The 12,377-nt window shown below is 43.1% G+C and overlaps 1 protein-coding gene across 1 annotated transcript; it reads left to right on the plus strand.

Annotated features, from left to right (window-relative positions):
• The first annotated feature begins 1,061 nt into the window (after positions 1-1,061).
• On the plus strand, positions 1,062-12,037 carry METTL2A (methyltransferase 2A, tRNA N3-cytidine). Its single transcript, XM_068976969.1, has 9 exons — positions 1,062-1,171; positions 1,375-1,466; positions 3,363-3,718; positions 4,806-4,855; positions 5,168-5,228; positions 6,949-7,088; positions 8,937-9,043; positions 10,381-10,446; positions 11,315-12,037. Exons 1-9 carry the CDS (start codon positions 1,062-1,064, stop codon positions 11,491-11,493), a joined length of 1,161 nt encoding a protein of 386 aa, XP_068833070.1. The 3' UTR covers positions 11,494-12,037.
• Positions 12,038-12,377: the final 340 nt, after the last annotated feature.

A 12,377-nucleotide genomic window follows, 5' to 3' on the forward strand; every position in this document is an offset into this window, starting at 1 on the left:
ATGCAGACTCAGGTTCAATCCGTGGGTGGGGAAGATCCCCTGGAAAAGGGAATGGCTACCCACTCCAGTATTCCTACCTGGAAAATCCCACTGACAGAAGAGCCTGGTAGGCTACAGCCCATGTGGTCGTAAAAGAGTGAGACACAACTTAGCGACTAAACCACCACCACCACCATGGAAAGATTCAGCAATAAGCTATCACTGGTTACCAGTGTGTTAAACCTAGAACTATATTACTTAAATAACGAATCCCTTTTCTTCCAAATGGTAGTCATCCCTCTTCTGGAAATCTTCTCAATTAACTTTATCTTATATTGACAGCATACTTCCTTCTTTTGTAAGTTTGTAGCAATTATCGAAACAAATGTAAGGCTGGAAATGTATTAATATAATTATATATGTGTATGTATTACAATTCTGATTGTGCAAATAAGCTTTCATATGGATAATTCAAAAAGTTAGGTGGTGGGGTTATACTTTTAAACTTGTCCTTGGATATTTGATTTGACGGTTAAACTTCGTGTTCTCGAAATTCATTTCATATCCTTCTCCAGAAAAAGTGTGGATATCAACAACACACACACACACACACACCACACACTTTTTTCTTTCCTTTTTCACACTGGGAAAAGCTGGAACACTGCCCTATTTCCTCGCCCTGCTTGCTATTTTTCTCAATTATTTTGGCCACTACTCTACAGTAAAGCTAGGTAATTATCTATTTATTAAAGTGATTCAAAATTTTTTGTCTTACAACTTAAGAGAAACTGGGGGCCTGTTAGAGCATCCTAGAATTAGAAGGAGGCTCAAGTGGAACGTCTACCACTTTCTGGCCCGCCTGTTGAAGGACTAAAGACTCTGGGGCGAAAACCCGCTGACTCTCCTTCCCAAATAGCTCCGTCCCACGAGGCAGAGTCCGAACGCCGCCTCAACGGGAGACTTCATGACTGCCCCACCCGGCCTCCGTGTTTTCCCGCCCAGACCTTGCGATTTCCGAAAGGGGTGTGGCCTGCAGAGCGTTCGCGCGTGAGGGGAAAGTAGGTGTTTCCGGTTCCGGTGTCATGGACGGCTCCTTCACTGAAGGCGATCCTGCAGCCGTCGGCGGGAAGAGGCAGCAATTCGGGAGCCGGTTTCTGAGCGACCCCGCTCGCGTCTTTCACCACAATGCCTGGTAAGTGCCCTACCCTTCGCCCGGCCTGCGGTTCGCCCTGTCCCAGCGCCGCAGAGCACTCTGAGAAGGCCCTGACCGCCGACCAGAGTCCTGCGGGCCTACTTTTGGCACTTTCCTCACACAGAAGAGGCGCTGCGGGGCCAGCGACTCCCTGCCCGCGGCGAAAACCCGAGGCGCCTAAGCTGCCCATTTCATTTCCCCAGGGACAACGTGGAGTGGTCGGAGGAGCAGGCCGCGGAGGCAGAGAGGAAAGTCCAGGAGAACAGCACTCAGCGGGTGTGCCAGGAGAAGCAAGGTGCGCCCAGGTGGACCCTCAGTGGTATTGACAGCCTGCGGACTGCTGGACATGCTCTCCGGAGAAGCCAGAGAACCGAGGCCCCGAGAGTCTTTGTTACTGGTCTGATACAGAACTCTGGGATAGAACGAGAAGGGGAGGGGTTGGGCAAGGCTGGGAAAGGGCTGTGCCTTGACATCTTGTTAGGGCATAAAGGGTGTTTTGGTTTTGCTTTTTTGTTTGGAAGAGGATAACTGTATCTCGATAGCGTTTTCTAGTGACTTAAGTCTTTCATTGGTGGCTCAGATGGTAAAGCGTCTGCCTACAATGCAGGAGACCCGGCTTCAATCCTTGGGGAGGGAAGATCTCCTGGAGAAGGAAATGGCAACCCACTCCAGTATTCTTGCCTGGAAAATCCCATGGATGATGGAACCTGGTAGGCTACAGTCCATGGGGTCACAAAGAGTCGGACACAACTGAGCAGCTTCACTAAGTCTTTAATTATGTTGACTAGACCCATATCAATATGACTGACCTGTGGCAACATGATTGTCTTAGAGAATATTCTTTCTACATCATTACATTTTGCCCGAGGAAATGTTGCCATTACAGCTGGATTCAAGTGGTCAGATTCTAAATAATGGGGGATAAGGGGTGGCTGGCTAACAAATCGTGAGTTATGTGTCTTTTCCTTGTGTGGTGGCTATGAGGTGGTAAGGCTTCTGCAAAGGAAAGATGGATGAATCAGAGTGGAAATAAGTCTGGCCAAAGAAAAAGAAGCCTCTTCTGAAGAGGTGGATGATTTCACTGAAAAATACTCCTAGTTAGTAAAACTAGAACTGGTTGGGCCTGTGTTCTAAGTGACAGTTGAAGGTGGCACTAGAAATTGCAGAGTAGTACCCACAGAAATATTTCTGAACAAGTAGAAGAGTCCAGTTATAAAATAGTAACCTTACATAGTTTGACAAAGACTACATCAAAGCAAATTAAGGTTGAAAGGGATTTTGAAAATCATATAGTCCAATATCCTCTTTTTACAGTTAAAGAAACTTGGACTTCAGGACATTAAGTGCCTTGCCCAGAGGTAAGCAGTTTAGTTAGTAGTGGTAGAATTGAGATCCAGTTTCTTAGGTTTTTATTCTTCTACTACACTAGTCAAAGCTCTGTATTGGCAAGGAGCAGAAAGCTAAAATCTAGTTATAAGCCAGTGTTATCTCAAAAATAAAAAGTAAAACTGAAATCTAGGACTGCCTTGATCACCTTGAGTAACACAGGTTTCTTTTAAATAGTCCATACTTTAGTCTGTCCTGGCCTCTGTCATCAGATCTCTTCTCATCGGAACACTTTTCCTCTTGTCATCATTTTCTGTTTCCATGCTTGGTATCTGTTAGTAGTGAATTCATTTCTGGGCTCCACACTATAAAGAACCACAGACGCAGGAATATAATGTAAAGAAGATACAGTATCATACCTGTATTATAACCATTGGCTTCACATGGGGAATAACTGAAGAACCTGGGACATTTAGCTTGTAAAAGAGGTTTTAGAAAGGGAAATAATGGCCCTCAAATACGAAAGAGCTGTTCTGTATGAGAGATAGTAGGACCTTTTGACCAGAAATGAGTAGACAGGTTTTTTGCTTAATATTAGGATTTTCTAATAGTTAACAGCCATCTAAAGATGTGGGAGGAGAATTGATAGGTAGTAAGTTTTCTGGCAGAAGTTGAAACTCCCTGGAAGGACAAGATAGAGAGCAAAGTCAAGTGTGATAGGACCAAATGACCACCAGCTCTGAGACTGAGGCTCTACTTGAGTATAACTTTTCATATAAAATTTGGTGAAGCAGGGTGATAATTTATATTGTATACAAATAAAACTGAGAGATGGTTCTTAAAATTCTTTCTTAAATATTTACAGCTGATTATGAGGTCAACGCCAACAAATATTGGAACAACTTCTACAAAATCCATGAAAATGGGTTTTTCAAGGATAGACATTGGCTTTTTACTGAATTCCCAGAGCTGGCACCTAGCCAAAATCACTTGACGAATTTGTTCTCAGAGAATAAGAAGAATGAAGTATATGAATACTATAGAAGCGGTGAGGATGGATCTGATTTAACAATAGAAGAACAGCATAGTTGTTCTTCCGTTAGCCTTGGAGATAAGACGCAGCCACTTCTTATGGAAGAGAGTGTAACTCAGAAACTCCATCACCTGGAAATCTGTGCTAATGAGTTTCCTGGATCCTCTGCCACCTACCGAATACTCGAGGTAACCTCCCTTTATTGTCCTGGCAGTGGGGTTAGTGAGGCTGTCTTATGCACAGAGGGTGGCAATAGAGAGGCTGAGCCCCAAAGTAACTTCTGATGGTGAAGCTGACTAGACTTACCTCCTTTATGTTGGCCTGGAATCACCTGCATTTTTGAGCTATTGAAATGTCCTAGATGCAGACCAGATGCCCTGGTCATGGCAAACAAAGATAAATCACCTGAGGTGCTACCTGGGAACATTATATTCTGTCCAAAAGTTGTAGTGTCCTGCTAACCCTGCCATCTGGTAGAGAGTCCCGGGTCAGAAGACAGCTTCTGTTACTTCTGATACAGTTATAAGATGGAGAGGTTAGTTAGGATGGGGCCTGCTTTTCAGATGTGGGAGATTTCTTGTCTTCTCAGTCTGGATGTGTGGTAGAGGCTCGGCTAGACCTGAAAAAGAAAAGTGCACTGTAAAGTGAATATTCACAAAAGTGACCACACACTCCACCAGAAGCTGATTAGTTTTGGGACTGAGTCCACTGGCATAACTTTGTGTTGGTCCCTGACCCTCCCCAAGTGGAATGGGACTTCCGCCTCATAGTTATTACTGGGGTTAATTGAGATAATGTCTATATAATGGCTGAGGATGGTGTCTGACACATAGTACACTCTGAGTAAATGGTGCTGTTTTCATTATTACCACACCCAGCACTGAACTTAGGACAGTGTTGGCATGGTTCCCTTCATGACTTTTTCAATCCAGTCTACTAGAAACATTTTTCCAGTAATGGTATAGTGGAGCGCAGTAAGAAAATACTCTGTTTACAGGACCATTTGCCCAAACTCAAAAAGTAAGAGCAGCCCATGCTCTTTTTCCTCAGACCAGGTCCCATCCTGCTGATAAAAGCCCATATTCTCATCTACTGTGGCTACCTCTTTAAGGATTCCTGAGGTCACGGGCAGGGAGTGTCATGATTAGCTCTAGTCACTACACCTTTCCTAATACAGTAAGACAAATTGTCTATTGTTGATTATTTATTTACTTTAGGGAATTAATTCTTTGGGAATTCTGTGATTAATAGTTCATTTCTGATTTCTGTCTACAGGTTGGTTGTGGTGTGGGAAACACAGTCTTCCCAATTCTACAGACTAACAAGTAAGGTTTGTTGTAAAGTCTTAACAGCACGTCAGCAAAGAAAAAAGTGATGCATTATTGTTTCTTGGAACTCTTAGTATAATCGAATGGTAACAGCAATTACTGGGAGCTGTGGGTTACAGGAGATTAGATGTCTACATTATCCAATTATGGATTGTTTTGACTTAATTGACTTATAAGTTGTCTTTGTCATCAGGGAAAGTAGTGAGTGTTAAATCTGTTACTTTGTTAACATGTGGTGCCTTTGATATTTGACATCATCCAGTTTGTAATCTAATGCCTCTGCTGTGGTTTTTTTCCTGCCCATTTCAGTGACCCAAGCCTCTTTGTTTACTGTTGTGATTTTTCTTCCACAGCTGTAGAACTGGTCCAGGTAAGTCCAGTGCTCCTATCAGTAAGTTTCACTGACTTAAGGGGAAAAGGGCCTCATAAAAATCAAGGTCTCAAACTATTTGCTTATTGTGCTGTGGTCTGCAATAGCCTGGAGTAGAGGAATTGGCTAAACGTGATGATGGAACCTGCTGCTTTCCTGCTGTGGAACTTTGGGCAGTTCTCTTGACCTTCCCAAAGTCATGTTTTAAGGATTGAAATGAAATGATTATTTCATTTAGGATTGAGTTACAAGTTACAGAAACTTGTAGACAAGCGCAGCTAATTAAAGGGAATGTCATAGATCTCAAGGGCGTATGGTGTAGCCAGGACTAAAACTCAGCCCTGACAAAGTGTCAGGTACCAAAGGCACGCTGGTGAGATGCTGCCACCCCCTTCTTTTGTCACAGCGCCTCCCTCAAGGTCATGGTGTTTTCCCTCTCATTGCCCATTTGCCTTTTGCTTGCTTTTTTCCTTTGCAGCCCAGTTTTCTCTGATAGGTTTTTCCTGGTTTTATACATGGCCCAATGTACTTGCCCCTCTCAGTCCCTTATAAGTCTCCCCTCTTCAAGTGTTCCCAGAACCTCACCTGAATGACAGTGTCTTGATTCCAGAGTCCCCAGAAAGTCTGATTGACTCAGCTCAGCTGACTGTCTACATGCCCTGTTAATTAGCTGTGACCAGTGAGGAACATGGAGAAGGCAACGGCACCCCACTCCAGTCCTCTTGCCTGGGAAATCCCATGGACAGAGGAGCCTGGTGGGCTGCAGTCCATGGGGTCTCAAAGAGTTGGACGTGACTGAGCGACTTCACTTTCACTTTTCACTTTCATGCATTGGAGAAGGAAATGGCAACCCACTCCAGTTTTCTTGCCTGGAGAATCCCAGGGACGGAGGAGCCTGGTGGGCTGCCGTCTATGGGGTCGCACAGAGTCAGACACGACTGAAGCGACTTAGCAGCAGCAGCAGTGAGAAACAAAATCACAGTTTTGGAGAAGAGAGATAAGGATAGGGAAGTTACCCTGAATGTGTGTTACAATCATGGATGATGCTCCTATGATGCAAAGGAGCTCAGGGATCGGCAATATTTCTGGTTGGCTTTTTTGTGTGTGCGTCTTGCCATTCAACTTGCGGAGTCTAAGTTTCACCACCAGGGATCAAACCTGAGTCCCTGGCAGTATAAGTGCCGAGTTCTAACCACTGGACCGCCAGGGAATTTCTGATTCTGAAGCTGTTCTTAAGGGCCAATACCAGATGAATAGTGAGACTTTTTAAAATTAGTTTAATGATAATAAATTGTAGGTTAAATCTTCCACATCTGGAGAGAGAGATTTCCCTGGAGAATCTATGATCTGTGTAATATGCTGTAGTGGGAGTTGCTTTAAATCATGCTTTTTCAATATGGTTTGTTTTCCTACTTATGAGGTTTCTCTTTGCCCTTTTAGTCACTTACCTTCCTCATTTTTTTCCAGTCCTCAGATGTGACTCCTAATCAGAATAAAGACTAGAAGTAAAGGAGTCAGGAATGTACCATTTTAAACATACAAGTGGGATTTCACAGGCTCCTAGAGTTGTTCCTGGTTCTTAGCCTAAGAGTAACAATGTTTGCTGTAATGACAAGAGCTATCTCCCTCAGTGGGAAGCAGCAGGGATTATGTTTAAAGCAAGGTGGTTTTTCATGAGGCTATATGAACATTTTCTAACCTCTCTTCCATCTGTCTGCAGACAAATTCAGCATATGACCCTTCTCGGTGTTTTGCCTTTGTTCATGATCTGTGTGATGAAGATAAGAGTTACCCAATGCCTGAGAATAGCCTTGACGTCATCATCCTTATATTTGTTCTCTCAGCAATCATTCCAGACAAGTAAGTTTTAAGTCCCTTAACCAGTAGCATAGCAAAAACAAAGCTTTGATCGGGGACCTTGATCTCAGAGTTGGAACCTTAATAAAGATGATTTCATTAATGTTCTGATAGACAGGAAGAAGCTATTTCATTCTAAGCAATAGAGGCTTGTCAACCACTTTTCTTAAGTTTGTCTTGGAGTCCACGTTGGACTCCAAGCATCTAAACCTCTGCCTGTTGACTGCAGTGGTTGGTTCTTCTTATGATAATGGTTTAACATCTCCAAAGAATAAGGGAGTCATCTTAGTGGGTATGTGGAAAAATTTCCTGTTGATGATCACCTAGCATGGTGTCTTAGAACTGTGAATGCCACAGCTATTCAAGAACATCCCATTATTGGCTTTTTAAATGCTTTAAATAAACCAGGCTTATTAACAGCACAAAATATACGGTGAAACTTATCAGGTGTTCTCTGATATTTAAGTTCTTTGGAAAACTTCTCTAGTAAGGAGAATTCCATAAAATCAAGATTAAAGGAAAGTGGATTGGTTTATCTTAAAAGATACCATTAAAGGCTCCTGGACATAGGCAGCCAGTCATCCCAATGAAGTTGAAATATTGTCTCGAGGAAGCGGCATCAGTCGGGGTGCTTTGAGGGGTGGGGTGTGATTGACTTTCTCTAGCCCACATTTCCTCTAGGATAGCACTGTGTCACTTGACCTGATAGGAATATTGTGAGTATGAAATAAGGGCGGTGGAAGACAGCCCAAACTGCCTGGCATGGTTTTACATATTAATTGCAGAAGCGTACGTGCTGTAAACTTTATGTAGTTTCATTGATTTGTATATTGGCTGTGCTGGGTCTTCGTTGCTGCTCGCACTTCTCTCAGTTTCACAGAGCAGGGACTACTCTGTAGTTGCAGTATACGGGCTTCTGATTGCAGTGACTTCTCTTGTTGCAGAGCCCGGGTTCTAGAGCACAGGCTCAATAGTCAAGGCGCGTAGGCTTGGCTGCTTTGCGGCATGTGGGATCTTCCCAAACCAGGGATCAAACCCACGTCTCTTGCGCTGGCAGGTGGATTCTTTACTGCTGAGCCACCACAGAAACCACTGAGTTTTAAACTGACATGGACTGAAACAAAACATTAAAATTAAAAACATTATTCAAAAGAAATTTGTTACTCAGTATTTAATTAGACTTTCATGTGGTTTTTAAGTTCAAAGCATTTATACTTCTTCAATAGTTAAAGCTGAAACCTACACTGAGACTCTATATATGGAAAATGCAGTCGGAAGTGTAGCGCACTCTGCCCAGAGTACTCATTTGCATACAGACTGTGTCACCTTGTAAAGTTCTTGAGATTCAGTCCTCATGCAACAGATGGAAAGAGACAGGCTGTATGCAGAGATCTCGAGCGTAGTGGGCAGGTAGGTGGGTCAACTAGCAGTCTCCTCACTGGGTGGTCAGGGGTCCTTTCAGAGATCCATGGGAGCCCAGTGTGGGGATGGCTTCCCCCTGAGGAGTGGGAAGTGAGCCAGGCAGAGAGCATATAACTTCCCCCACAGTGGATCCCTACTGAAGGAGCAGCCCTCTTCATACTGAAGGCAGTGGATAGAAGCCACAGTTGTAAGCAGACAGCAGAAGGTATGTACATTAGAGGTTTGGGTGTGAGCTCAGGTTATAACTGAAACAAGAGCATAGGAGCTAAGATTTCAGGGCTGATGTGTCAGTGTTGGGAAGTCCACTGGCTTTTCCAAATAACGCTACAGAGAAAAGGGACCTGTTGTTTTTTTGGGGGGGTGGGGGTGCTGTTAGGAGGGGACTCTGTTCTTAAAGAGATCTGATCTTCGTTCCCTGCTGCCCTTCAGAATGCAGAATGCTATCAACAGGCTGAGCAGGCTTCTGAAGCCCGGAGGGATAATGCTTCTGCGAGATTATGGCCGCTATGACATGGCTCAGCTTCGGTTTAAAAAAGGTATTTTTTCCCACTGTAATCAAAACAGTGGCTTTGCCATTAGAATAGTCTCACAAATTAGTGGAATAAAATAGAGACTCAAATTATATAGCTCCATACAGAGAGCCATTTAATACATGATAAGAGTGGTATGTTTTAAGTGTGATATGGCAAAAGATGCCATTAAAAAGTTAAAAGACAAATGACAGATTGAGGACAAATATTTCAGTTAATAGAACAGTAAAGACTTAATATCTATGCTGTTCAAATAGGACTGCTGGCAGATTGATAAGGGAAAAGATCAGTGACCCACCCGGAAAACAGATGAGAAGTGTTTTAAAGTTGATTTACTGAAGAGCGTATCCAAATGGCCGAAAACAGAACTTCAAGAAAATGGAAACAGCAATGAGATACCTATTGCTGGCTGACTCAGAGAGAGCGATGTTCCTCCATGAAAGGCAGAAATAGGAATGGTTGTGGCCTTTTTTTTAAAGCACCTTGGTGTTATCTGTTCAATCCAACAATCCTTTGGGGATTTATTGAGGAACCAGCACATAGTATGTGTGTAATAAGCAAAACCGTGGAAACAAAATGACTGCCTCTGCATAGGGTAATGTGTGTTATCACATGGTGTGGACCCCATACCACTGGTCTCGTTGGGGGTGGACTTGGCTGTGTGACCAAGTGAGAAAAGCATTGTGTGGGTTGGTATTTTACACTTAATCCTGTGTTTAACAGTAGCTAGGGAAAAATAAATAAGATTACTTTGACATTCAAAAGGCGTAGAAGGATTGATTACACATCAGGTTGTTAAACTGAGAAGGTCGGGGGCTTAGCAGCAGAAGGGGAAGTGTGGCCTTGATACAAACCAGTTTGTATGGGATCCTATTTATGAGGGTGCATGTGGACACCGTGGAGAGACGCAAAAGGACAGTCACTGAAGTGGGAATAGCGGCTGTCTCAGATTTCCTTAAACTCAGCTATATTCCTTGAATTTTTACTGTGTGTTTCTAAAGGGGCAGAAAGCCATTTAAAAGTTGCTTTTGTTTTTAAACAAAGTGTATGTGTTATTTATTTAATGGGGGAGGAAGGAAGAAAACAAGCTATTTTTATCCTGAAGCAGAACTGTAAAATAGGGGGCTGAGAATTACATGTGTTCACTGACACTGAAATTTGATTATTCCCCTGGAGCTGCTCTTCTCCAAGAGAGATTTCAGATTCCTGCGAAGTACCAGAGTAGCTTAGAAAAGGATCTGTTCTCTGCCCCAGAAATTGATATCTTGATGCACATTTAATTGGCCATGAAATTCACAGAAGTGCTTTAAAGTTTCTCTGGTCTTTACTACATCACTCTGCAGGTCAGTGTCTGTCTGAAAATTTCTATGTGAGAGGCGATGGCACCAGAGTGTACTTCTTCACACAAGGTATGACACAAAAGCACTTGTCTTTGTGCTGACAGCACCCCCAGTACTAATTTCCATATTCCTCCGTGTGCTTTCAGAAGGGGCATCATCTGGCCCCGCCTACCTTTTGCAGCCTCTTCCCTGCCCTTCCCCACCCCTTAGCCTACCCCCAGCCACCTGGAACTACTCAATGTTCTCTCAGTAGGCTCAGCTTATATGAGCCTTTGGTCCCTGCCTTGTTCTTCTGCTGCCTGCTCTTCCCCTCCATCACTTTGTCCAAAACAGGACACATGCTCGTTTTGCAAGACTGCACTGTAGCTGTTTCAGCTTCGAAGCTGGGTTGTACCTTAGGTGCACCTGAGTTTAAGTGAACCCATTGCTCCCTGGGTTCCAGGTGTAACTCAGAGCTGCTTTCCTCTGCTGCTTGTCCTGCTGCCAGTTTTCACCCCCACTAGTGCCATATGAATATTTTGTCCCTGGGCCATCTTCAGGTCACATACTTTTCTGAGCCTTTAGTGAGTGATGAAACCTCTCCCCTTTAAAAAAAAAAAAAAAAAAGAAATGGCTTTGACATAACATGTCAGTTTGTGCATATGATTGTAAGATGTACGTAGAACCCTAGAAAATTCTTTCCCATCAGCTGACTCTTAGAAAGGCTTTCCCGGTGCGTTCCAGGCCACCTTTCACATGTGGTTTGCCTTCCTCTGCCTAAATGAGGACTTGCTGCTACCAAGTCACTACTGCGATTGTAGCTAAACCATACTGCCCAAACCACTTAAAGTCTATGAGGCAGGACAGCAGTCTCAAAGAGTACCATTTAGCATGGGGAATGGTAGACACGGTGCTTTTTCTTCAGGGGAAAATATATAAACATCTGTTTCCAAACTAGATGAACTGGACACACTTTTCACTACTGCTGGACTGGAAAAGGTTCAGAACCTGATGGATCGCCGGTTGCAAGTGAATCGAGGAAAACAACTGACAATGTACCGAGTTTGGATTCAGTGCAAGTATCGCAAGCCTCTTGTGTCTAGCACTGGCTGTGAGGCAGGCACCACCTGCTGCTGACTCACAGGCTCGCTGGGCTTTTTAAAAAGAACATTCACAAATGGTGTCTTGTTGTTATTGAACCATTCAAGGATTCAAAACAGATTTGAACCTGGGAAGAATTATTTTATATCAAGATTCTAACTGTTTTGCTTCATATTTGTGAAGCCCTGTGATATTCCTTTCTCAAGTTTTTTTCTTATGTGGAGATCTCAAAGAATCTTGCCATTTTGTAACTTAATAATTGAAATGTTACTCATGGGAATCAGAAATTTATATCCATGTGAAAGTATTATATGATAAAGTGAATGACTGAGTTGCATTAAATTATCTGAGGATTCAGATATATGGACTAAGCAATTGATACATGGAGAGATAAATAAAAGTCTCACTCAGTGATCATCAAGGAAGCAAGCTGGGAAGAACTGCCGGTCTTTGGATATTTTCCTGACGCAGGAAAAACAGCATCAATATAAGGTGCCCCTGTTAAGTATTTGGTTGTGGTCTCTGCTTAACCTTAGTTCCTTGGAATTTTAAGTACTGTTCTCCCCCCAACCCCTGCCCCCATCTTAAGTAACCTGTATCTAAAAACATTAAAAAGATCTTCCCTTTTAGCAAATTGTCTTTTGTGTGTGTGCGCCCGCTCTTATATTTTTGATGCAAAAGAAATTGGGAGAATTTTAGGCATTTCACTTCTGAATGTGATCCTTCCATCCCTTTAATGTGATTGCTGCCCTCCTCCACCCGCTTGATTGATTTTTTTCTTCTTTTTTAAAGAAAGTATTTATTTGGCTGCTCTGGGTCTTAGTTGTGGCACACAGGATCTTCCATCTTCATTGCAGCATGTAGAATCTTTTTTAGTTGCAACACATGGGATCTAGTTCCCTGACTAGGGATCAAACCCA

This window comes from Capricornis sumatraensis, chromosome 8 (assembly GCF_032405125.1).
Source record: "Capricornis sumatraensis isolate serow.1 chromosome 8, serow.2, whole genome shotgun sequence".
Lineage (NCBI taxonomy): Eukaryota > Metazoa > Chordata > Mammalia > Artiodactyla > Bovidae > Capricornis > Capricornis sumatraensis.